The sequence below is a fragment of the Mercenaria mercenaria genome, chromosome 12 (genome assembly GCF_021730395.1).
Source record: "Mercenaria mercenaria strain notata chromosome 12, MADL_Memer_1, whole genome shotgun sequence".
Lineage (NCBI taxonomy): Eukaryota > Metazoa > Mollusca > Bivalvia > Venerida > Veneridae > Mercenaria > Mercenaria mercenaria.
The window spans coordinates 67,415,533-67,442,773 of NC_069372.1; the positions used below are offsets into that span (position 1 = coordinate 67,415,533).

The following is a 27,241-nucleotide window of genomic DNA, read 5'->3' on the forward strand; positions in this document are numbered from 1 at the left end:
AAGAAGTTAGTTAAAGGTATTTCTATTTTTAACTCTAGCAGCCCCTAAAAGGGACCCCCAAGTATCTCCAATTAACATTTTTGTTTAAGGACCTTATAATGATGCTACAAATCAAATTTGATGCAGATTCATCAAGTGGTTCATGCAAGGAAGTCATTTCTAGTTTTAACTCTAGTGGGACCAAGCACCCCACCCCCCACCCAATTTTGGAGAGAACCCTATAATGATGCTGAGGATGAAAATCCTTCGAGTGGTTCATGAGAAATAGTAGTTAAGAGGTATTTTTATTTTTAGCCCTAGCGGACCCTAAAAGGGCCCAACTGCCCTTATTTGAATGAAATTGGGAGAGGACCTTCTAATGATGCTACAGGCCAAGTTTGATGAAGATCTGTCAAGTGATTCATAAGAAGGCATTTCTATTTTTTTTATTTTTTTTCTAGTGGCCACTAAAAGGTGACTTATTTATATTGAGACTTCTAACCAAATATTTACTTTTAAAATTTTGTAGGATCAATAATTTTTTCTAAGTTGGTAATACATTAATCAGTCTAAAACCAAGAAACCCGTAATTTTTTCCAAGGTTCAGGTCAATACAAGAAATATGGCAAAAGCTTGAAATATGAGCTCAATTTGTGACCTTAGCCTTTGACCTATCGATAAGGTTCATGCACTTTGCATCACCTACCTCTGTCAAGTTTGAATTCAGTATTTTGCAATTTTTTTTATGTTTATCCTCCTGACACTATATTCATCAGACTTGACATGAGCCCAATTTGTGACCTTAACTTTTGACCTACCAACCTGTTCATGTGCTCACCATGTCACTGTCACCTGCCTATATTGTTTTGAAGTAAATATCCCCGATATGGTTTTAAGTTAAGCTCCAGACACAAAATGATCACATACTTGACCTTGGACCTCAGTTTGTGACCTTATCCTTTGACCTACCAACCCAGGCATCTGCACATGGTCTCAACACTACCTACCTATATTTCAAATTGAAAGTGCTGGAATGAAATGACATATATAGATGAACAGATGCATGCCCTATCCCATTATGTCCCGTTTTTCCAAAACTGGCATATATAAAAATTATCACAGCAACTTACATTTTATGATAGAATACTTTTGAATCTCCTCCTCCTGCTTGTGGTATTAAATGGACATCAAGAATTTTCAATACATCGGAACAGATATCATTCAGTTCTGTCTCAATCTGAAACAGCCATTTAAACATATAAATCAAAACATGTACTTATCAGTTCAAGAGCAAGTCAAATTAGGTAAACTGTTTTATTGACATCTGCATTGGAACTAACCCCTCTATCAATTTTCAATACAATGCACTATCGAGGTTAATTGTCTTGAAGATTGAGTTATACAGTCATGTAAACATGCATCTACAGAAAAGACTATTTAAATGGGGAAAAATAAACTAGAGCTATCACTAAAGGTGATGAATGTACCCCCTGCATGCACTGACACAGTACATTGCAATTTGACGCACACAAGATTGCATTATTATGCGGACTGTATGTATATAGACTGTATGTTTGCAGAATAGCAACAAAAAACAAAGTCCAATAACTATGCTGAATATTTATCTAAAAGAACGTAACATGCACCATGCACAACTAGGGTTGGTACTGATCACTTGTATGAAGTTTCATTAAATTGTGTGCAAGGGTTCGGAAGATTAGGCACGCACAAGATTGCATAAGCAGACTGTATGCACATAGTATGTTAACAAGAAACTAAGTCCCATAACTCTGCAATTTTTGTCGTTGAAAAAACCTAACATGCCCCATGCACAACTACTGTTGTTACTGATCACTTGTGTGAAGTTTCATTAAATTGTGTCAAGGGGATGAGGAGAGATGGTGCACACAAGATTATGTCTATGTATATAGTATAGTAACAAAAAACAAAGTCCCGTAACTCTGCAAAAAAAATTCTGAAAGAACCTAACATGTCCCATGCACAACTACTGTTGTAACTGATCACTTGTGTGAATTTTCATTAAATTGTGTCAAGGGGATGAGGAGAGATGGTGCGCACAAGATTGTGTCTATGTATATAGTATAGTAACAAAAAACAAAGTCCCATAACTCTGCAATTTTTTTTTCTGGAAGAACCTAACATGCCCCATGCACAACTACTGTTGTTACTGATCACTTGTGTGAAGTTTCATTAAATTGTGTCAATGGGATGAGGAGAGATGGTGCGCACAAGATTCTGTCTACGGACGGACAGACAGACAGACGGACAGACAGACAAACAACCTGAAACCAGTATACCCCCCTTACAACTTTGTTGTTGGTGGGTACAAATACAAACAAAATATTAGGCAAAAAGCAGAATCTTATGAAAAACTAATTAATTAATGGAGGCTATCTTTTATTAATTAGATATCAATTTATGATTACTTTTTCTCAATCGGGTATCAATTTATAAATTTATAATGTTACATAATATTATACTATCTTCAAATTATTACAAAATTGAGGATCTTACTAGGATGCTACAGACACAGTTTGACGATGATCCTTCAAATGGTTCAAAAGAATATGTTTAAAATGATTTTTTTATTTTTACCTCTTGCGGCCCCTTCAATCAGTCATTCGAAACAATTCGAACAAACCTGAGAGAAGACCTCACAAGGGTACTATAGACCAAGTTTGGTGATGATCCATCATTCCATCAATTATTATTATTATACCAGATTCATATAGTGCCCTTTTCATGATCAATTTCACGTTCAAAGGCGCTTTACATAGTTCAAATGCAGCCACAAAGGGCGCATAATTCATCCTCTACTAGTACAGACACAGCGATCTAACCAGAGGGACAGAGTGAGACAAAGCCCCCACGACAGAGAGATCAGAAATCAGATACAGGCTTGTCCGGCTAACTTAGCCTAGCTCATTGTGAATAGACAGCCTGGTTCTTTACCGTGCCCAGTGTATAGCACTGATACACGCAAGGATTGCCTGGGTTCCTGACCAGTACACCTCTAGTTGGGTAGGAAACACTGAAAAGCGTTTCTGAAAATTCCAGAGTAGCTGCCGGGGATCGAACCCCCGACCTCAGGATTGGAAGGCCAGTGTGCAAACCACTGAGCTATCCGCCCACCATGGTTCATTAGAAGTTCTTTAAAGATTTTTCTACTTTCAGCTCTGGTGGCTCCTAAAATCAGTCAAGCGGACCTTACTAGGATGCTACTGAAAAAGTTTGGGGATGATCCATCAAGTGGTTCATGAGTAGAAGTTGTTTAAATGTTTTTTCTGTTTTTGGTTCTGGCGACCAATAAAATCAGTCAAGCAGAGCCGTCTGAACAAATCTGAGAGGACCTTACTAGGATGCTACAGACCAAGTTTGGTGAAGCTCCATCAAGTGGTTCATGAGAAGAAGTTGTTTAAAGGGTTTTTTCAGGGTTCTCGCCATCATGTATATGTCTAATCTCATCAGAAGCTTTTATTTAAAACAGTTTTTTGAGAATAAATATGCACAGGCTCAGTAATCCAACCGCAGTTATGTATAAAATGTAAGACTAGGACGGAAGAATAAAACGAGAGATGAGCCACACCATGAAAAACCAACATAGTGCATTTGCAATCAGCATGGATCCAGACCAGCCTGCGCATCAATGCAGTCTGGTCAGGATCCATGCTGTTCGCTAATGGTTTCTCTAATGGCAATAGGCTTTAAAAGCGGATGCGGATGTGCAGGCTGGTCTGGATCCATGCTGGTCGCAAATGCACTATGTTGGTTTTCTCATGGTGCAGCTCAGATATAGATTTAAAAGCTCCTATGGGGTTTAACTGTTTCTTTGATATAAAGCCCTTTCATGTGAAATACAATTCTGCGGCAGATGCTTATGAATAATGTACGGCATTTAAAAATTTCCATTTTCAACTACATGTACACTCGAAGATGCTAAAAGAGTAATTAATGCCAAAATAATTCTAGCTAAATTTTTTTTTTTTGCAACATGCCTTTTTACATTTTTAGCTCTGCCAGCCCCTAACATCAATCAAATGAATCATTTGAACAAACTCGAGAGAACCTTGAAAGGATGCTACAGAGAAAGTTTGATGTAACTGACCAGTAGTTGTAAATTGATGCCAACAGACAACAGATACAGGGTGACCACAAAAACGTACAGGAGCATTTGGAGCTAAAACCATACCACTGCAATTGCCATTAGGGCCAAAGACATGCTTCCAGGCAACTCTCTTTGCATTCCATTCAGTAGCAACAGAGAAGCTGTTAACAGGCAGTCTTGATATTTGTATGGTTGGACACCAAATATCTGACATGCATGTCATCCAGTTTCTTCAGTAAAATATATCTGCATACAATGACAGACTAGCTGCTCCAGCCAAGTACAACATACATCGTCATGACAAGCTTAAAACATGTAATAAAATAGTAACTGAATAAAAATTACTTTTTCTCTGTATGTTTTTATTTGCTGAAGTTTCATATCATTCTGGTCTTTTTTATCATCCTCTTTTTGCTCCATATTGCTCAATATTCTCCATGATGCACGTCTGGCTCCTATTACATTTTTGTATGCTACCGACAACAAATTTCTTTCCTCTATTGAGAGCTCTGTTTCCATTATTGCAACCTTTTTCATATAGTCCACCATTTCTGAAATAAACATTAGACAGTGTAAATTTTCATATTTTAAGTTTATTATACTGGTCTTTCATAATTGGGGCTCAACATTAAATTTTGTCCCGTAGGATGAGCTGCAGAGAACTTACACTTGTTCCGTTGCAATTTGTATGCATCCTGTAAATCACAAACGGAGAAAGGACCAAAACAATTTGATCAACGTTGTAGAATATAATGTCAGTTTATGGTAATTTCAAATCAGATTGTGGTAATGGAAGGGATTTCTTTGCCGTAGTATCAGCATTCTAATTTCCATTAATACCAACAGAACTTGGAATCCGGCTATGAAAGATGTACATGAAGCATAACAATGCCAGTTGGAACAAACCTGATGATAAGCCCGTCTTGATTGCATTCTCTGCTTCCAAACGATCTTTTTACAGATTTTATCAACTATCAAAACAGCAATCTTTAAGTGCCATGTGGCGCCTTTAAAAGGTCTCCCCGTACTTTGATTCAGTGTTATATATTCTGGTCCTTTGGGATCATGGAGTCCATTCAATGGATGTGTAACGGAGTTCCACTTAAACCAATGCTAGGGGGTGTAAGAAGTGTTGCACATTTCATTACCTCTTATGATGAACAGACTCAGTCTGCTATTTTTCTTCCTGGTTGCATTCTGTGTTTTACAGATTTTATTCATTGTATTTCAATATATAATTTTGTGCTAAGCAAATACCTTTTGCCTTTTTGCCAACATTGTGTTATTTTGCAAACATGATTTTTATCCATGAAGGTTGCTGATGCACAGCCTACTATAAAACCTCTTTCGAACAGTCTGTATGAATTAGAAAATAATCCCTGTAAGTTCATTTGATTTCATCAGAAATGGATTTGAATATTTCAGGATTTGTTTCAGGCTTTTTAAGGGTCATTTTCAGCAGAGATCAGGATCCATGGTAATATATCCAGAACTGTGTTTTCTTTTATATCATTGAATTCAATGTTTCATTCATTGAAGGTTTAATGTGAAACCCTACTAGTTTGGTTTATGTTGGTTCACTCTCATATAGGTTTAAAAATGATTTTTGAGCAGGACTTTAGTCTCTGCAATAATTAACCTCAAAACAAACTGCAATAAGACCTTTTTTGGGCATATCCTTAGGACACAGGGCACATTTTCAAGCAATCTCGCTAGGCATAGGTATGTTTTTGATAACACAGAAAATGACGTCATTCGACCTTCAGCTATGTCCAGAAGTAAAGAAAATAAAAGTAGACAGGCTTAACTTGAAGAGTAGCATTTACATGGGTCGATAGTCAGGGGTCACCCAGTCTATGTATGTGCATGGACCTTTTTTTTTTGCTAATGGGGTGTCAATTTTTAGCATATTTTGACTCTTTGAAAATACCTGGGCTTTAGTACGACATGTCAGCTTTTCATCTACGACAAGATACTTGAACTCTAAAACACAAATCCCACAGAGCAAGAATATATGGAGATTTATGGAACTTCGTCAAATCGTTCAAAAGGTCCTTTTTGATGTCTGAAAGCGTCAGTATATGCCTCGAATGTAAGATATATCCAAACTTGAGAGCTGCAGACCTCGACATTTCAAAAATAACTTCAAAATGAATTTTGTTAAATAAAATTTTATGTAGATTCTACGGAAGCATGAAGGGGCCATCAGATGCTAATATGTTTTATTATGTTACAGGTGCGAAAGGATATAAAGAGAAGGTTCCTTTGCTTTCAGCTGCCACCAAAGGTAACAGGAGGACCCTGATTAAGGATGGTATCTAACATCTGTAAATAAGATTTTCTTGCATAATTCTAACACTTTTAAGATTTTCTTTTATATAAACAAATAAGGATTTTACTGTGTATTGTCATGTCAATAAAAACACGTTTCACAAAATGAACTACTTTTGGCTATTCCGATAAACTGTGTCCATATATATGTATGCCTAAAAAAGGATCCCAGATTAGTACCCTTTCCTTTGTACATCAGAAGTTTTAGAATGGAAAGAGATGTTAGTTTTGCATGCTTTGTTGGCAAATAAAAGATGTTTTTCCATTCAGATGCGTCGTAATTAATCACTCTGGCCGAATCTGAACTCAAAACCATATTTTATTTGCCAATAAAGCACGCAAAACTGAAATTTGTTCCCCAAACAATACAACCAAAATCTGGCTTGGATATAATCAAAGCTCAATATTCTAAATACAACCTTGAAGTCTGTTCCCCAAATGATTTAGTGACTTCAAACACATGGGTTTACAAATATTTTATACAAGACCTGTAAAAAAAGCTTTTTATCAAATATAATACCAAATTACTTAGCTTCATCAACAACAGATATTTTTGTTTGTCCTGAAAAAGCTTTGGGTCACAATGTTTTTATAGTTGATAGGAGTAGACACGAGGTTTCAATTTGGTAAAATCTAGTTTTCCATAGCCAAGGTTTGAACTTTATTCAAGCATTGCTGTAATTGGTGTTCAATTGTACGCATATTTTTCAAACCATTACTAATAAAACTAGAATGTGTCTGTAGGACACAGGGTTTCATGAATCTATATCAAATACTTTTTGAGCTAGGCATGTCATAAGGTGAAAATGTGCAATTTTGACTATTTCAGGGGCCATAACTCTAAAATTAGGGGGCAGAGCCAGACGAAAAATAGAAGGTGCACAAGTTGATATCATATAAATCTGGTATAATAATATCTTGATAATGACTCATGCAAGGTTTCATTAATTTATATCAAATACTTTTTTATCTAGGCGTGTCACGAACTTCGGACGGACGCACGGACAAAAGCAAATCTATAAGTCCCCACCACTCATGGGGGGACACAAAAACATTGACATATAATGAAACGTGGAAATTCCAAACCACATTTTCAAACTTTGCATCACACAAACGGGTTCTGTTTAATGGATCAAGAGCAATAGCTCCACTGAAAATCACCAAACTGGTTCCTGGTGATGTCTGAGGAGTTGCATGAACAAACTTTGTGACATACAGACTGGCAGACAACACTAAATAAGTAGCTATCCCACCATGTGGCAAACATATTCATTTTAAAATTGAACATGTGGTTTGAGAAGGAAGATTTTCAAGGTTTTCCATAAAACTATATATGGTAAACTAATCCTTTCTCCTGGAGACTATGTCTTTTAATGAAACCGAATGGGTTGAGGGAATCCCCAAAGGAGTTACTTTTAAACTTGGCTTTAAGTGGAGCGACGGTCTAGTGGTTAAGGTGTCGGCCGCTCAAACCGGGGTTCGAGCCCCACTGGGGTCACGACCATGACTTCTCATATGACACCAGTACTGCTTTTTCCAGGAAGCAGACTGGAGTGGTTCAAATAAGCTTAAAGATTTCATCACAATCAAGCTAAAATAAATGAACAAAAACTGAGAAAATAAAATAAATTAGTATAAACCAAACTAAACTTGGCTTGTGGTTTCAAAATTTTTATAGCAATGAAGGCAAAAATAACACCACACCTTAGCAGCTGTGTTTTAATGGAATGCAGAATGATCTAGAAGAATTTAGTAGACTACTAGTGTCCCCAAAGGAACATTTCTGTGAAATAATTTCAAAATTAACAAACAATCAATTTCTGCGGAAAATATCTTTAAATCTTTTCCTCAGAATTCTGCATAAATAACCTAGATTTGAAGAAATCTGAAAGGGGGTCATTCCTGTGAAGTTTGGCTGAAAATGAGTTTAGATGTTACTTAAAGAAAATTGTGGACAGACAGACATTCAGCAATCCTTGGAACTAATGCTAAGCTAAAAAGCAATCCACATTTCACCTCAGTGTGACTTTACCTTTGACCCTATAACCTGAAATATGTTTTGTAGTAGGATGAGTGTATTTTATCTGTATTCATTTGAAAATCCATTGCACTGCTAGAAAAGGAGGGTTGCCATCAAGAAGGAAGAAAATTCCATTTTCACTGAAGACAATCACCTTATCTTGTCAGCCTCTTCCTTACAACCACTTATTTTTTATAGTTTGTTGTTGTTGTCTTATTAATTAATGCCACTTTGAAAATTAAACTAGAGCTGCATTTGAGAAAAGCTCATGTCTCCCACAACTGCCTAATCATCTAAATAGCAAGTCAGTCTTTATATACCATTTACTCACTACAAGTATACCTCTTAGAGAGTAAAAAGGCTGATTTTGGGCAATTCAAGGGCCATAATTTGTGTCTCGGGCGATTCGACTTATTAATGAATTTGACTGAGGAGTTATGGTCAAAAACATTTGGTTCAAGTTTGGTGAAGATCAGATGAGAAATGTTCGACTTAGAGCGTGGACAAATATAATAAGGCCGATTTTCGGTAATTCAAGGGCTTTAATTCCTTAGTGCCTGGGCCGTTTTGACAAGTTATCGAATTTGGCTGAGGACTTACAAACACATTTTGTTCAAGTTTGGTTAAGATTATTTTTGTCTTTTTTTGTGTGTGATTTACACAATATTTTACAGGAGTGGGAACACTGCATGTAACACATATTACTTCAACTGGCGAATATTTTGGGGGTCATTCAAAAAATTTGCTACGCATTAGACCAAAATTTCTTAAAATACTGTTATACTGATGATTATCTTTCCTGGTATTGCTGCTACATGTGACCTTTACAGGTGTGAAGGATTATAACAGTTGTTTGTATACCTTCGCATTTTTTTTTAAACTATCTCTACTAGGTGTCTACAAATATGATCTCCCAAAACGGCAACCAGTTTCTTCAAGGGAGATAAATATTACAAAAATAAGGCTATGCAACCTGCACTGTCCATTTTCATGGCTCAAGAAATCTTGAACAAATTTTTCTTTTGATTGTTTAATGAGTTACACAAAATTGAATTCTGTGATCATAAATGTTTTGCAAGTTTCATACGAAGCATGGTGCACTATTCAAAGAGTTGAAAAAGAAGCTAGACATAGGAAGTTCTTAAGATGAGCTCAATTGTAGCGACATAAGAAGAAACAACCTAACAGTGTGATGTAAAAATTCTATGACATGAAGGAAGTATGCCCAAACTAATTTGAAAATATATTTAGGATCTGTTTTCAAATTAGAATTGCAACTTTCTGTTAAATGAAGCTACAGTTAATTTGTTACAGAATATAAAGTACATTAATGCATTTTTGCTCACTGCTCAATAAATTTGTGATCAATAAGAACGCCAAATTCTCACAAATCAAAATGCTATCCAATTGGATCTTGTTCCTTTTAATATTTCTGTTTACTGTTTACATTCATTTTTGCACACAACATTTGCTACTAGTGAATGCAGCAAAAAAAATTCCCCAACCATAAACTTAATTCTTGGTTTAATTATTTCCCAATTACTAATAATACAAGTTAAATACTTTAAATATATGTAAATTACAATAACACCTTTTTTTTTGAAGATTTCTGCCTTACAGCATTATTCTACTTAAAAGAATCCGAACTATTACATATAAAAATTTTATCACATGAAATATATAATAAAAACAGAAAACGCACAAAACTGTAAACAATATCAAATATCAATATGTTTCAATTCCATTCATTCAAACAATATAGTGGACACTATCTATAATGACTCACTTCAGCATAATTCTATGAAAGCTTAGAAAAAGTACACTAGCAGGTATATAATATGTATATTTATTGACAACAGATTACCAAGTTTTATACTTGATATAGATTTCATTCAGATGAACATTCTGTCAGTTTCCTGTGGATCAGGAAACAAGAGGTATTATAGCCCTCAGTTTTCCCCTGAAATACTATTGCATTTTGTGATTAGCTGAAGGACACCAATACTACTGTAAGTAGACTACTCTAACAGAAAAATTAGTTTATGAATGATACAAGGTATTATCAAAGGGGATCAGTATCAACTTCCATTTGCATCACATTTTTTTTGCCCTTAATCAAAGACCTGAAAACTTAGAATAATCATATTGTTGACCTTCCAAGTACAACTTGCATGAAACCGGACAATGAGGTCTCATATGTTCAATGTTTGTGAATATTCAAATATCCTTCAAACCATTAAAAAGTTCTAGGACATCAAGATCTACTCAGAAAATGTGATTTGTAAACTGTAATTCTTTTAGAGGCAAGTTCCAAAATGCATACTTATTTACTCAAGATTCATCCTAGATGACACCGTTTCGAGACTGACATATTTTCATAAAGGCAAACATTCTGACTACGTTTCATAGAGATCAGGTATAAAGTAATGCCTCTTAGGTGTTACAGAGATTTCTTTGATACAACCTAGTGATTTAGGGTCTTTTGCCCCACAAGTATGCAAAATTACATTACATTAAGCATTCTGATCCTACTTTTGAACCTGACTTAGACTCCGTAAGGCAAACATTCTAATGAAGTTTCATCTGTATCATGAGACAATGTGGCCTCAAGATTCCATTATTTGACCTTCCAACCCAGTATCAGAGTCATCTGGGATTTTAATGAATCAAACATTCTGTCCAAGTTTCATCTAGATTGGATTAAAATTGTTACAAGAGACACAGCATGATCTACAAAAAAAAACCTCACCTTGAGCAGGTAAGCTGTAAATAGAATCAAAAGAAGAAATAGTCTATTCAACATACAATACAATCAAAGCATACTACACTTAATATGGTAATATAACTCCAAAGCGTCACATATATTAATATGTCATACAACAAAAATGAGAATAAAATATATCCATATCCCATATCACTCATTTCTAAAAATATGTCGGCACATCTTCTACAAATATGTTGATAGATTAGTGATTTAATATTTTCTTTGTCATTTTACAGTAAAACACAATCAAGGATTGAAGTCTTTGTTTCTTCATCTCAATTCCATGGTGGATATAGCAATTGTTATGAGATGACAATGGTTCTGTCCCTTTCTATGAGGCATCCTCTCCACCCTCTACATCTTGCACTTGTTCTTTTTGTTGGTCAGCATCTGAAAAGACATCATAGCCTATCATAATAAAAATGTGGCTTTTGGAATATAAACAGATATTTTTCTATGATTTGACCCAGTGACCTTGTCCTTGACCAAAGATAAAGTTAAACAATCTGACAAATTAGACAGACAGAAAATGTGGCATCCAGGGTAAGGTTTCCTATTATTTGACCTACTGATCTAGATTTCAACACTAGATGAGATTTTGCTCATCCTCAGTCTGATTGTTGTTAATAAGATCATTATTATCAAGTCTCCACTGACAACTGACGATTAATTTATGTAGTAAAGTACATAATCATAACATGGCTAGTTTTAAGTCACATCAACACAATGAAGGTTATTTGGGAACTTCTCAACTATTTGTGCCACTCGTGGCATTATTTTAGGCTCTAGCAGGGCTGTAGATATAACTTATGACCTAAAGCTAGATAAATGTCCTTACACGACCACAGAGCAGGGCTCCAACCAAGAGGGGCAAAAGATTTAAACTCTGCTACATTCACAACTGGGCCACTGAGTACTTTCAATATGAACTGACGTCCAACAGCATAAAAGTTTTGTACTAGTAAGCCCTACTTCAATTGTTATCAAACCATCTGATGATGCTGAAAAACCTTTTTTCATTAATTGCAAAGGCAATCAAATACCTCAACATATTTTGAATTCTGGTATTGCCTTAGGAGGACTATCAGGTTAATGCATTAATGCTACAACGTTTTCTGATGACATCAATGGTCTAACAAGATATCATCTGAATTATAGTCTCCACATGCAGCTCCATTTTACAGCAATGGAAGAATTTTTTTTACATATCCAAGCAACATGAGGGACATAGTGGCCCTAAATTGCTCACCTGACCTTGACTATATGACACTGTATCATGAATGGTAAAACAATTTATGAAATAAGAGGGCCATGAAGGTCCTGTATCGCTCACCTGACCTATTGACCTAAAAATCATCAAGATTAACATTCTGACCAAGTTTCATTAAGATATGGTCATAAATGTGGTCTATAAAGTGTTAACTAGCTTTTCCTCTGATTTGACCCGTGGACCAAGTTTCTGACCCCATATGACCCAGATTCGAACTTGACCTAAAGATCATCAAGATTAACATTTTAAGTTTCATGAAGATACAGTCATAAATGTGGCCTCTAGAGTGTTAACAAGCTTTTCCTTTGATTTGACCTAGTTTTAATTCCACCGGACTCAGATTTGAACTTGACCTGTAGATCATCAAGATCAACATTCTGACCAAGTTTCATAAATATTGGACCACAACTGTGGCCTCTAGAGTGTTCACAAGCTTTTCCTTAGATCTGGCCTCCCGACCTAGTTTTTGACCCCACATGACCCAGATTGGAACTTGACCTAGAAATCATCAGTTCTGATCAAATTTCATAAAGATTGAATCACAACTATGGCCTCTAGTGTTCACAAGATAATCCTTTGATTTGGCCTAGTGACCTAGTTTTTGAACCCGTATGACCCAGTTTCAAACTTGACCTAGAGATCATCAAGACTAACATTCTGACCAAGTTTCAGAAATACTGGGTCACAAATGTGGGCTCTATAGTGTTCACAAGCTTTTCCTTTGATCTGGCCTACTGACCTAGTTTTTGACCAAACATGACCCAGTTTCAAATCTGACCTAGAGATCATCAAGACTAACATTCTGACCAAGTTTCATAAAGATTGGGTCACAAATATGGCCTCTAGAGTGTTCACAAGGCAAATGTTGACGGACGAAGCACGCCGGACAATGACTGCTCTGGTGAGCTAAAAATACGAACAAATTGATCTTTCTTGAAATATGTGTAAAATGTCTTAACCCAGCTCTCTCACCACTTACCATCCTGTGGCATATCAGAGGTCCAAAGAGTTAAATTATCCCTCAACAGCTGCATGATTAGAGTTGAATCTTTGTAACTCTCTTCATTTAGGCTATCTAATGCAGCTATTGCAGCATCAAAGGCTTTTTTTGCCAACTGGCATGCGTCCACTGGCGAGTTCAATATCTCGTAATAGAACACAGAGTAATTCAGAGCAAGACCTAATCTGATTGGGTGTGTTGTTGGTAATTCTTCAGCAACTTTGCTGGCAGATTCGTAAGCTGCACGTGCTTCACTAGCAGAATCTTCTCGATCTTTACCTATTGCAAATTCAGCCAGGTATCTGTGGTAATCTCCTTGCCTGCAATACAGTTTGTCAATATTTAAATCAAGGGAATTTAATCTGTCATGCTATCGTACAAAAGCCAAGTACCAATAAGACAAATTCCAAGAATGCTATCGTACAAGAGCTGAGTACGATTTGAATGAATTCCAAAGAAGTCCATATGAGAACATACAGCAAGTCATTCATGACAACAAGTTATTTAAAATAAAACTTTTTGCATTTTTAAAACACATTTGGGGACAGTCTGTACATGAATGCTACACACAATCTTTGGTAAAGATGTATCAAAGGTTAATTGAAGAAGATGTTAGGTTTTTCTATTTTTAGCCTAGGAACAAACTGCATGCCAATACAACAATTTTCTAATTAAGAAGGTTAGTAACCATACTGGTTACAATGTACATAAACCATAACTATATATCATATAATTCTCAAATAAGTTAAGTAGTTTGAAATTGTCTGGAGGTCTATAATTGGTGAATGCTTTCAAACGTTATCAGGGCTGGCTTTAAAGCAAGGACAGTGGGAAATACTAGGAAATATGATTCAGACCAATATATTTAATCCTTTAGATAAGCTTTAACCCCTAGATTATTTTTATAATCCCTTCATACCAATCCATTTGTGCTAATATTTTCATTATTTCAGTAAATTGTTACAAGATTCAATTTACTTCTCTGAAGAAGTTTAACTAACTAACTAATAAATGTCTTATAAATATTAATTTACCACTCAGACATGTATTTGATCTTTTTGTCACAATAAACAGTAATTTCTTTGAATTTGGAGTAACATTTTTGCAGTAATTCGAACAATTTTCAACTTTTGGAGTATTTTCCAGGATGGGAATTTCCGGTAAATACCAGTGGGAATTCCCACCTCTGGGAAATTCTGGCCAACCTTGATGTTAATATCTGTATTCAAAACAAGAGGGTCATAAACACTAAAGCGCTCACCTGTGAAAAAGCTTAAAGTGTCTTTGTATAACATAATAGTACAAGTACAGAGTTAGGTTTATATCAATATTAAGGCTCTGGCTATATAAGCCAAGTTTAAAGCCAATACCTTGAATGGTCAAGTTTACAGAAGGATAGATGCACGCGACATCACATAAATCGTCCATTTTTTCCAAAACAGGCATATAAACAAGAGCTGTCACAGGAGACAGCGCGCTCGACTATTTTGATGCTGGATAGTGAAACTGGGCACATCTGAGGAAGCTGGAGCTATCCCTGGAGTGTTTAATGACACCAATGTGGATGAAGATATTTGGGGTAGTTTGTTTCTGTGTCAAAAGTATTAAGTAATATGTGAGATAAAGATGAAGTGTATCAAAACATTAAATAAGTATAATTCTTAGCAAAAAAGGGGCATAATTCATAAAATATTGGTGCAAGAGTGATGCATCTTGTGTCTTATGATGTGAAACAACTACTTTAAGTTTGAATCAAATCCGTTTAGTAGTAACTGAGATAAAGTGAAAGTTATGTTTGAATCAAATCCATTTAGTAATAACTGAGATAGAGTTTAAGTGCACCAAAACTTTAACCTGAAATTCTAAGTAAAAAGGGGGCATAATTCATGAAAAATTTTTGCCGGAGTTATGAACCTTGTGTCATATGATGTGGGTGATGATGTGGAACAATTACTTAAAGTTTGAATGAAATCCATTTAAGTATTTGAGATACGGTGAAAGTGCACCAAAACTTTAACCTGAAATTACAAGTAAAAAGGGGGCATAATTCACGAAAAATTGGTGCCAGAGTTATGGACCTTGTGTCAAATGATGTCGAACAACTATTTTAAATTTGAATCAAATCCATATAGTAATAACTGAGATAGAGTGAAAGTGCACCAAAACTTTAACCTGAAATTCTAAGTAAAAAGGGGGGATAATTCATAAAATATTGGTGTGTGAGTTATGCCAGATGATGTGGGTGATGATAGGGAATAACTATTTTAAGTTTAAAGCAAATCCATCAAGTAATTACAGAGATAAGGAGAAAAAAGAGAAAGTGTAAAAAAAGCTAAGGTGGGGATGCGGAAAGACACCGACGCCAGGGTGAGTAGGATAGCTCTCCATAAAATTCGTATAGTCAAGCTAAAAAGGGAATAAAACTATATATACATGTACAAAGGGCCATAGATCTTATCCTACTCAATCTGACAGAAACTTGGAGCATTTCCCTACAGCAGTTAACATTTCTACCAGGTTTTATTTAAATTTTCCACACCATATAAATGGGGGGGGGGTGTGTGTGTGTGTGTGTGTGTGTGTGTGTGTGTGTGGAGGGGGGGGGGGGGTAATAATAACTTACATTTTAAAGTAGAATACTCGAGATTCTGCTTGCTGTGCATTGGGTATTAGATTCTTTTCAATAGTTTTTAATACATCGCTACAGATATCCTTCAGTTCTTTCTCAATCTGAAATAAAAACATTAATCAAATATGACTATACATCACTGCATACAGACAAAATGATTGGATTTTTAATACACTAAAGTCCCCTACTGGTTGGTGAATGCAGTTATGGAAATCTGCTCCGACTATAATCATAAGCAACTGTAGATTCATATATTCTAGCACAGACGCACCCACTAGTACACATATGAACAGCCATTTGGACGACTATCAGTATGTCTTCGCTTCACTAAGCAGGCTTGACAAAACTTTAAAAATTGTATACCTTTGAGCAGTTAGGACATTTTAAATTGGAGCAGTAACAGATTGCAATTAGGCTTTATAAACATTTGAATTCTGCAACAAAAGTATCATTCATTCAAAATATAAGAATTCAATGCCATAACACTTACAGGAACGAAGATTGGTAAATAAACTTGATATTTTTGAAATATATTATTTATCTTCAAAATGTTAAAGCTTACTACTTTCGCCCCAGCCAATTAAGTCAGTCTTTACCCATGATGTTGTTTCTATGATTTACTAAATCATTTGTCAATGCCTGTTAATATTGAAACATAAAATCATACTGACTTAAGTGTTTCAAATACCACCTTCTCGTAACTCAAACTACTTTTATCTCAAAGTGAGAATCTTGGTCTCAGTGAAATTTGAGATATGAAGTTTTAACACCACTTTATTTAGTGGGAATTTATTAATTGTTAAACAATTAAAGGGCAATATAAAAAAAGCTATACAGTAACAGAACAGATCCTGATGAAAGACATGCATGTACCACTGCCCTATAGAGCTCTGTATTTGGAAACAATCAAAAATACTTGTTCTTTAAAACAAGAGCTGTCCGTAAGACAGCCAACTCGACTATTCGAAATATTGTCCCAGAAGCAGGAAAATATTACCCAAAAAGGTTAAATATCAAAAGCATTTAAAGTTCAAAAGGGGACATAATTTGACCAAAATGCAAATCAGAGTTATGGGACTTGCTGTTATCAACTAGTTCTATAACCCTGAAGGCACATGTGAAGTTTCAATTCAATATCTGCATTAGTTTTGGAGATAGTAACTTGCATGTGAAACTTTAACCAGAATTTTTTAAGTCCAAAAGGGGGCATAATTTGCCCAAAATACATTTCAGAGTTATGGGACTTGACACAGTGAGGTTTGTAATTGATCTAGAAAAAGAAAAAATAAGTTTCAAATCAATATGCCTTTTAGTAATAGTTGTATGTACTTGCACGCAAAACTTTGACCAGGATTTTCTTAGTCCAAAAGGGGGCATAATTTCGCCAAATTGAAGGTCGAGTTATGGGACTTGACGCTATCAACTAGTTTTATAACCCCGAAGACACAGGTGAAGTTTCAATTCAATATCTGCATTAGTTTTGGAGATAGTAACTTGCATGTAAAACTTTAACCAGAATTTTCTAAGTCCAAAAGGGGGCATAATTTGCTCAAAATACATGTCAGAGTTATGGGACTTGACCCAGTGAGGTTGGTAATTGATCTAGAAAAAGAAACATTTACAAGGAGCTGCGTTCAATAAACGCTTGATGCCCCCGGTGGCATCCTTGTCAATACAATGCAACCAAAGTCCAAAACGAGGTCAAGGTCAAGGTCAAACTGAGGTCAGGTGAAGTTTGAAGATGATGAATGGTAATGGGTTACATCTGTATTAGTATCAATTCATTCTTGTAAGCGGTATTGATGCTAGACGAAACGGTCCCATTTGGTTAACCAAGAGATGGCACATATAAAGCAACCCAAGTCCAAATGAGGTCAAGGTCAATGTCAAACTGAAGTCAGGTGATGTCTGAAGATTAGGAATGGTCACAGGTTACATCTGCATTAGTATCAAGTCATTCTAGTAAGGGATATTGATGCTAGATGAAACGGTCCCATTTGGTTAACCTCGTACGGACGGACGGACGAACGAATGAACGGGCGGACAATCACTATATGCCTCCCGCATCAGTAGATGCCGGGGGCATAAAAGTAAGTTTCAAATCTAAATGCCTTTCAGTAATAGCTGTATGTACTTGCACGCAAAACTTGAACCAGAATTTTCTAAGTCCAAAAGGGGGCATAATTTGGCCAAAATGAAAGTCCGAGTTATGGGACTTGGTGCTATCAACTAGTATTATAACCCCGAAGACACAGGTGAAGTTTCAATTCAATATCTGCATTAGTTTTGGAGATAGTAACTTGCATGTAAAACTTTAACCAGACTTTTCAGTCCAAAAGGGGGCATAATTTGCTCAAAATACATGTCAGAGTTATGGAACTTGACCCAGTGAGGTTGGTAATTGACCTAGAAAGAAAAAATAAGTTTCAAAGCTATATGCCTTTAAATGATAGCTGTATGTACTTGTATGCAAAAACTTAACCAAGGTGTGACGCCGATGCCAGGATAGTAGAATAAGGGGGGGGGGGGGGGGGGGGGGTTTATACTAAATGTGAGCAAATATCTAGTAATTGTGAGGTTTGGCATTTCAATCTAAAATACTTTTTTAAACATTTTCAATTTCTAACAGATGGATGGAAGCACACAGACAATGCCAAAACAATATCCTTCCACCTTCAGCGGGGGATTATAAATGAATAAAAATTACTTTTTCTCTGTAGTTTTTTATAAGCTGAAGTTTCGAATCATTCTGGTCTTTTTTATCATCCTCTTTTTGCTCCATACTGCTCAATATTCTCCATGATGCACGTCTGGCTCCTATTACATTTTTGTATGCTACTGACAACAAATTTCTCTCCTCTACTGTAAGCTCGGACTCCATTGTTGTTGCAACCTTTTTCATACTTTCTACCATTTCTGTAAAAAATTAATGTCTCTGAAGGCAACTTAATAAACTACTTTTATCTCTTTACATAGCCAATGACGAAAATCTTTTATAACAAATTTCTTTAACTTGTATACTGTCACTCAGTGTGTTCCCCTTCTATATGAAACTAACTCATTCTTTCCCAATTCTGGCAAAAAATGATCTCCAAATTATTTGTTTGTTTGTTTACATAATAACACTCGAAGACTCAGACTCTCCCTATGTCAACACAGAGCAACAGATAAGCATTCAGAATGAATTGGGTACCCCATTTTTTTGGTTTGAATTGGGTATTAGCTAAACTGAGTATTTTAAAACAAGTTACCCCACGATTTTTAAAATTTTTACTGGGTATCCATGCCTTTCAGTGGAAGGTGATTCAACTGTAGCACAAAGAATTTATAAACAAAATAAAGGTTTCTTGATCACTAGGAGTATTCAGTTTAATTATTCATATGTCTTGTACACAGTTTTTGAGCAGCCATAGATATCTATTTATCCATTCACTTAGTGTTTTATTAACACCATCACTGGAATGCCCAAATTTCTCGTCAGTGTATCTTTTTCTTTTGCTTGAACTCTTTGTGAATTTGCATTCTTCCCTCCTGATATTGACACAATAGTGCACAGAGACACTTTATTTTAAGCGCATTATTGATATAGATCAATCAGTTTGGATATTTTCGGACTGTATCCCACTTAGAGCGTGAACCTGTTAATCATTATCATCGTCTGAATTTTAAATCTTCCAACGAAAAGATAGACTGGCATCAGTCGTTAGAGTCATTACCTGTAAAGCACTTGGCCATAAAATTCTCTCTGATACCACTTTCTCATAAAATTTACAATATCTCTAGCCGCTGTCTCTGTTGAGATAAGCCACAGTAAAAGGGAGCTACAGAAAATTTGATATATATTTAAAAAAAAAAAATGGGAAATGTTTAATCTCAACAGACTGTGTAAGTCTAACGAAAAGATTGTAATCGTTTTTTGCAAAGCAATTCAGAACTTTGGTAAAGTTACTATGTAAAAAGCACTTGCCCTGTCGTGCTAGGTCCACTCATCCTAAAATGACTTTAACTCACCAATGTAAGCTGGCTAGTGGAATTTTACAACCCTGTATATAAAGTACACAAGTATCAGGAAGAGAATGGTCTATGAGTATTTTGATTCTACATAGTGTTTTGATACGCATTAAAAGAAATTTGTATTGCCTATTTAGCAAACTTAATTGAGTATTTACGGAAGTACGCAGCTTATCTGTTGCCCTGTCAACATAAAAAAATGACATTCATTAAGCCTTAATAGAGAAACAATTTCTCTCAAATAATGTAATGATTTCATTACAAACAACACTTCCACTAAGCAAAAATCATTCTATTTTTCACATTCTGAATGCTACAGCATTCTTCTTTTGAAGAAAAGTACTCTGACAGTTTACAGTGCTGACTTTCCACACAAGACATGGAAACACAGGGGAGGAAGTGTTACACGAAGGACGGAGTTCTTCTGATAACCTGTCACGGAGTTCCTGGAAAACGTTACAGAGTTCTTCTGATATCTGTATGACAAAACAACGAATCGGTTAATTATCAATCTTTAACAAGAGCTGTCACTAATGGTGACAAATGCCCCCCCCCCCCCCCCCGCAGCACCCCAAAGTCAGTAGGGGTGGTGTACTCAATAAGTAGTATCAGCATGTGAAGTTTGAAGGTCCTGTGTGAAGTGGTTCGCGAGTAAAGTGCCTTCATGCAAAAAGTTAACGTTGGCCCCTGTGACCGTGACCTTTGACCTGGTGACCCCAAAGTCAGTAGGGGTGGTGTACTCAATAAGTACTATCAGCATGTGAAGTTTGAAGATCCTGGGTGAAGTGGTTCGGGAGTAAAGTGCCTTCGTGCAAAAAGTTAACATTGGCCCCTGTGACCTTGACCTTTGACCTGGTGACCCCAAAGTCAGTAGGGGTGGTGTACTCATTAAGTACTATCAGCAAGTGAAGTTTGAAGATCCTGGGTGAAGTGGTTTGCGGGTAAAGTGCCTTCATGCAAAAAGTTAACATTGGCCCCTGTGACCTTGACCTTTGACCTGGCGACTTCAAAGTCAGTAGGGGTGGTGTACTTAATAAGTACTATCAGCACGTGAAGTTTGAAGGTCCTGGGTGCATCGGTTCGCGAGTAAAGTGCCTTCATGCAAAAAGTTCAAGTTGGCCCCTGTGACCTTGACCTTTGACCTGGTGACCACAAAGTCAGTAGGGGTGGTGTACTCAATAAGTACTATCAGCAAGTGAAGTTTGAAGGTCCTGGGTGCAGTGGTTCGTGAGTGAAGTTTTTTCTGGCGCATAGCACAAAACATTAGGCAACCTTGATCATCAGACTAGTTTTACACCCCATTCTCTCTTTTTAAAGATTGATAATTAACATTTTGTCGACCGATTCCTTGTTTTGTCATACAGATATCAGAAGAACTCCGCAACATTTTCCAGGAACTCCGTCCTTCATGTAACACTTCCTCCCCCGTGGGAAAGGAATTTAATACAAAGGCTTTTATTTAAATATCTGATAATTACTGCAGTCACATCCAACCTAAAAAAACATAAAACATTAGACTGTGTCCTTAGGACACTGGTGGTATGTAACTTGCTGACTATGCAAGACTGAACTGTTATATTACCCTGCGTTGGGGATTTGTTTTATTAAAACAACTATTAGAACCTTTCACTATTTGTTGGCACATATCGGAATAAAATCATCCAACTGAAGGGCAACTGTTTAGGTGGCAAAAGGCTCTCTTAAGTTACTGCGAGTTACCCAGGAGTTCTATCCACACCTACAACCAATAACAGATTCTTTTTCTGGCATAACTTTTCAAACAAAAGCTGTTTGTAAAACACATATGCCCCCATGATGGCTTGTCCAATTTTCAGTCCCATGATCACTATCACCTTGACTTTTGACCTACTAACCCCCAAAAGAATAACCTTAGGGGTCATCAAGTTCATAAACCCAATCATGCTACCAAATCTAAAGATACTGGGTCAAGTGGTTCTCAAGATATTGAATGGAAACTGTTTTCAAGGTTCAGGTCCCTGCGACTTTGACACCAACAGAATAGGGGTCACCTACTTCATATGCTCTATCATGCTTTCAAGGTCAAATTGTTTTCCAGTTATTGAGCAGAAACCTTTTCTGCAGGTTCAAGCCCTTGTGACCTTCACCTTTCATTAACTGGTGGCCCAGTGGTTTCACGCTCGACTGTCTATCCAGAGGTCCGGGGTTCAAATCCTGGTCCAGGCACTGGAAATTTCTCAGATGCTCTGGAGTGTCTCAGCTAACTAAGAGGCCAGTACTGGTTCGTCCCAGGAAAGGCAGCTTTGCGTGTATCAGTGCTATACACCAGGAACTTTAAAGAACTAGCCTATTTGCAAAGAGCTCGGCTAAGTTAGCCAGACAAGCCTGTACTTCATAACGGATTTCTCTCTCTCTCTGTTCTGGGGGCTTTGTCTAACTGGTCAAATTGCTCTGTGGCTGCCTTTGCGTTATGTAAAGCACCTTTGCATGTGTCTGTCATGAAAAGAGTGCTACATAAATCTGGTATTATATAAAATAATTTAAATAACTGACCCAAAAAACCTTCCTTCATAAGCCGAATTATGCTTTCAAGTTTGTAGGTACTGGGTCAAGTGGTTTTCAAGTTATTGGGCAGAAATTGTTTTCAAGGTTCCGACCTCTGACCTCTAACATACATGGGTCTACTTCATTAGCCCAAGCATGCTAATAAATTTGAAGGTTCTTGGTCAAGTGGTTCTCAAATTATTGGAAGGAAACCATTTTAAAGGTTCCGGCCCCAGTGGTCTTGACCTTTGACTCGATGATCCTAAAAGCAACAGTGTCATCTACTTCATTTATAAGCCGAATCATGCTAAAAAAATTCGAAGGTTCTTGGTCAACCTTTCAAGGTTCCGGCCATGTGATATTGACCTCTGACCTATTACTATAAAATAATTTAATTTCATGGGCATTAAATTTCGTGGTTTTGGTCAAAACGGCAATTCCTGGATTTCAACTTTTGAACACGAGGGCCATAAAGGCCCTGTATCGCTCAACTGACCTAAGAATCGTCAAGAGATCAACATTCTGACCAAGTTTCAGATATGGTCATAAATGTGGCCTCTAAAGTGTTAAAGTTCTAGCTTTTCCTTTGATTTGGCCCAGTGACCTATGACCCAGATTCAAACTTGACCTAAAGACCATCAAGATTAACATTCTAAGTTTCATGAAGATACAGTCATAAATGTGGCCTCTAGAGTGTTCACAAGCTTTTCCTTTGATTTGACCTACTGACCTAGTTTTTGACCCCACCCAACCTATAGATCATCAAGATTAACATTCTGACCAAGTTTCATTAAGATATGGTCATAAATGTGGCTTCTACAGTTGATTTGACCTAGTGACGTAGTTTTTGACCACAGCTGCCCAAATATCGAACTCATCCAAGATTTTATAAAGGGTAACATTCTGACCAAGCGTCATTAAGATCGGGCCAAAAATGTGACCTTGAGAGTGTTAACAAGCTTTTCCTTTGATCTGACCTGGTGACCTAGTTTTTGACCCCAGATGACCCAATATCCAACTAGTGCAAGATTTTATTGAGGGTAACATTCTGACCAAGTTTCAATAAGATTAGGCCAAAATTGTGAGCTCTAGAGTGTTAAGGCGTGGTCACACTACACGTAGTTAATCATAGTAAGGAATGATCGTAGTTGATTGTAGTTGATCGTACTAAGCGTAGTTACACGTAGATAATCGTAGTCAAGCGTAGTAATGATCGTAGTTCGAACTTATGATTTGTCCGTAGTAAGCAAATAATTTTTCGACATGTTCAAAATCTGACTACGATTAACTATGGTGTTTTGACCCTACTGTGACCGTAGTTTGAACGTTGTTGATCTTAGTTAAACGTACTTGATCGTACTTAACAGTAGTGTGCATCGTTTTTGAGCGTAGTACAAGTACAAACATGATATGAAACGAGAACCAATTATACAAAAACTTTACTGTTATATAAATTAATTTCAATTCTAGTATGATAATATCGCTTATTATAAATACTTAAAAAATTAAATAGACTTTTTTTCGGTATTCATGCGAAATGAACAACAGATTTGGATCGGCAAATACATGTACATGAATCGCGCTAGCAATCAACTGTTCATTTACCATGAAGACCGGGAAAAATCCATTTTATATATTGCATTTAAATTATATTTTCTTTGCATTAGTTAGCAAATCTGTGGTATAAATTGCGCATTTTTATGCATTTTACTTTTAAATTCAGTTTTTCGGCCATTCTGTTTTATAACATCGTTTTTTCCTAGGCGCATACTGAAGCTTAAATGATGCTGTCTCGTCAACATCCTAGAGCAAAATGACTGTAGCTTTTCCGTCCTGCGCAGGCACAACCACAACGCTTTTCCGTAGCTCAACGTAGTTGATCGTAATTTGTCGTAGTTGTTCGTACTTCGATCGTAGTATATACGTAGTGTAACGTAGTAACTCATGGTAAGACGTAGTGATACCCTACTTAACCCTACCCGATTTACTCGTAGTTGAACGTAGTTGTTCGTACTTACACGTACTTCAACGTACTTAGACTTTCCATATTTCATCTTTTAAACTTAGTTCGAGCGTACTTCAACCTAGTTGACCGTATAATTACTACGACAAACTACGTTTAAAATGAACTACGACCAACTACGTGCGTGAACGTAAATGTGACCATTGCTTTAACAGTCAAATTGTTGACAACGGATGACGACAGACACACGGCGATCACAAAAGCTCACCTTTGAGCACTTTGTGCTCAGGTGAGCTAAAAATGAATTGGAATTCTACTTGTTGTTGGGATTAAATTTCACTGAAAATTAGTCCCCCACGAATATTAATGATTTCACAGTAACCCCAAAAAGTGTAAGGGTCATCCACATGATAAACCCAATCATGCAATCTAGTTTAAAGGTCCAGTCTAAAATGGTTCTCCAATTATTGGATGGAATCCATTTTCAAGGTTCAGGCCAATGAGACCTTGACCTTTTACTTTCTGATCCAAAAAACTACAGGGGTCATCTACTTGATAAGCCCAATCATGCTCAAAATTGAGGGTCCTGGGTCGAAGTTAAGACTCTCTCTTTCCCTATGTCAACACAGAGCAACAGGTTCCTGGTCATGTGGTTCGCGAGTTGTTGGGCAGAAACTGTTTTCAAGGTTCAGGCCCTTGTGACTTTGACCATTGACTTATTGATCCCAAAAAGTGTCAATGCCATCTACTTGGTAAGCTTAATCAAATTTGAAGGTCCTGGGTCAAGTGTTTCTGCAGTTGTTGGGCAGAAACCGTTTTCAATGTTCAGTCCCTTGTGACTTTGAACTTTGACTTATTGACCCCAAAAAGTGTAGGTGCCATCTACTTAGTAAGCTTAATCAAAGGTCCCGGATCAAGAGGTTCTCCAGTTATTGGGCAGAAACCGTTCGCTCTACAGATCAACAGGTGCAAAGCATTATAAATACCCCACTTTTTCGAAGGGGGGCATAATGATAAAAGACATAAAACAAGAGTCTCAAATGGGCCTTAGTCGCTCACCTGGGGTGGGGCACTTGACATTGCTTCTGATAATGTTTGGTGAATAACAATTAAGCTAACCTAAAGCATGTTGGGCTTTTTTTTGCCGTTTTGGCCCAAAAACCATTTAAAAAAACACTTGCGAAACCAATAAATGGATCTACAGACCATCCATCATGAAGTTTGGTCCATCAAGTGGTACTTGAGTAGAAATTGTTTCAAACAATGATTTTTGAAGCAATTCATAGGAAGTTGTTTAAATTTTTTTCTCCTGTTTTAAGAGCTGTACAGCTAGGCTCTTCAACTTCTCATGTTTAGGATCCAAGTCTGAAACTTAGGGGCCCCAATGATACGGCATGTATTTGACATACATTGCACATACTATGCCCGACAATTTAGTTTACTTTTTCATATAAAGAATGATGCAGGGCATTTGATAAAGAGCCATGAGTTGGTGATTTTCCCTGCTTCAATTATACAAAGCCCCCACCCCCTTTTCCTGCATCAACAGAGGACTCCAAGGCCCCTCTTTGCATTTCATTATCAATATGTAACCTCTGATGCATAAAAACTATTAGCTGAAAGTAAAGTTTGTATTAGGGTGGTTTTCAAAATAATGAAGCAAAAGTGTGACATAGGGGTTGAAAATTCAAACTTATTTTTTAGGGTGGTCACCTATTTTTTATGATAGCAAATACTTCAAATTTGAAGGAAATAACTCTCGGAAAGTGTTGAGAAATGCCAATAAGAAAATATTTCAGCCTTTAATTCGAAAGTTCAGTGAATTTCCCGTAAGATGGGTGATAAATGTTGCAGTGTTTTATGACAAGGAAATATGTATAACAGTAATTTTTTAAACATAAATGATAAGTAATGGGTGTATGTGTATGGTTTGAAACTTATTTACTCATATGTTTGTGGACATTGGTTTTTAAAATCACAATTTCTGCACAAATCTGACATGAAAATAAAACTTTACCTAGAAAAGTTGTTGCTAAATGCAAAATAACTAACATATAATTATAAAACCTATTTTTTTCTCTCACTTTGCATGTTTGTAAACCACATGCCAAATTTCAAGAATGTCCAGTAATTCTAATTTCTAGAATTGTCAACTCAAAATTGAGTTATTGTACAGATGCACAGGGGACACATACTGAAGATCAGTGTAATATTCATCCATTATTAGTTTTCTATTCATAAAAAGACTAATGGTGATCAACTTTAGACAAATACCATTAAAAAATTAATTTATTCCACAAAATAACTACAAAATTGAAAATTTTCACTACAAAAACATGAAAATTCAACTGAATGTAATGCTTTAAATGAAAAAATAAGTGACTTTATACATAACTAATACACTGAGATCATTTAGTTTACATGCAATGCTTATTCATAGTAGAAAAATGACAAAATGCCATGCATGATAAAATGGAATAGTAAAATTCATACATACTTTATAATGTTACTAAAAAGGGTGCACAGGGGACAAATTGTATCAAAATATTTATTCATAGAATATGTTCATGGTAAGTAAAATTCTTTTAACTACACAATATTTACTAGTGAACATTACATATTTAG

At 36.3% G+C, this 27,241-nt stretch overlaps 1 protein-coding gene across 1 annotated transcript in view; it reads right to left on the reverse strand.

The window, feature by feature from the left end:
* The window catches only part of LOC123533769 (uncharacterized), a 42,810-nt gene that overhangs the window by 6,534 nt on the left and 9,035 nt on the right, over positions 1-27,241 (reverse strand). Inside the window, exons 3-8 of the mRNA XM_053520635.1 lie at positions 18,827-19,035; positions 16,114-16,220; positions 13,470-13,810; positions 11,561-11,610; positions 4,451-4,711; positions 1,110-1,216 (exon numbers count right to left, since the gene is read on the reverse strand). Of these exons, the coding sequence (XP_053376610.1) occupies positions 1,110-1,216; positions 4,451-4,711; positions 11,561-11,610; positions 13,470-13,810; positions 16,114-16,220; positions 18,827-19,035 (1,075 nt within the window). The remainder of the gene's footprint in view (positions 1-1,109; positions 1,217-4,450; positions 4,712-11,560; positions 11,611-13,469; positions 13,811-16,113; positions 16,221-18,826; positions 19,036-27,241) is intronic.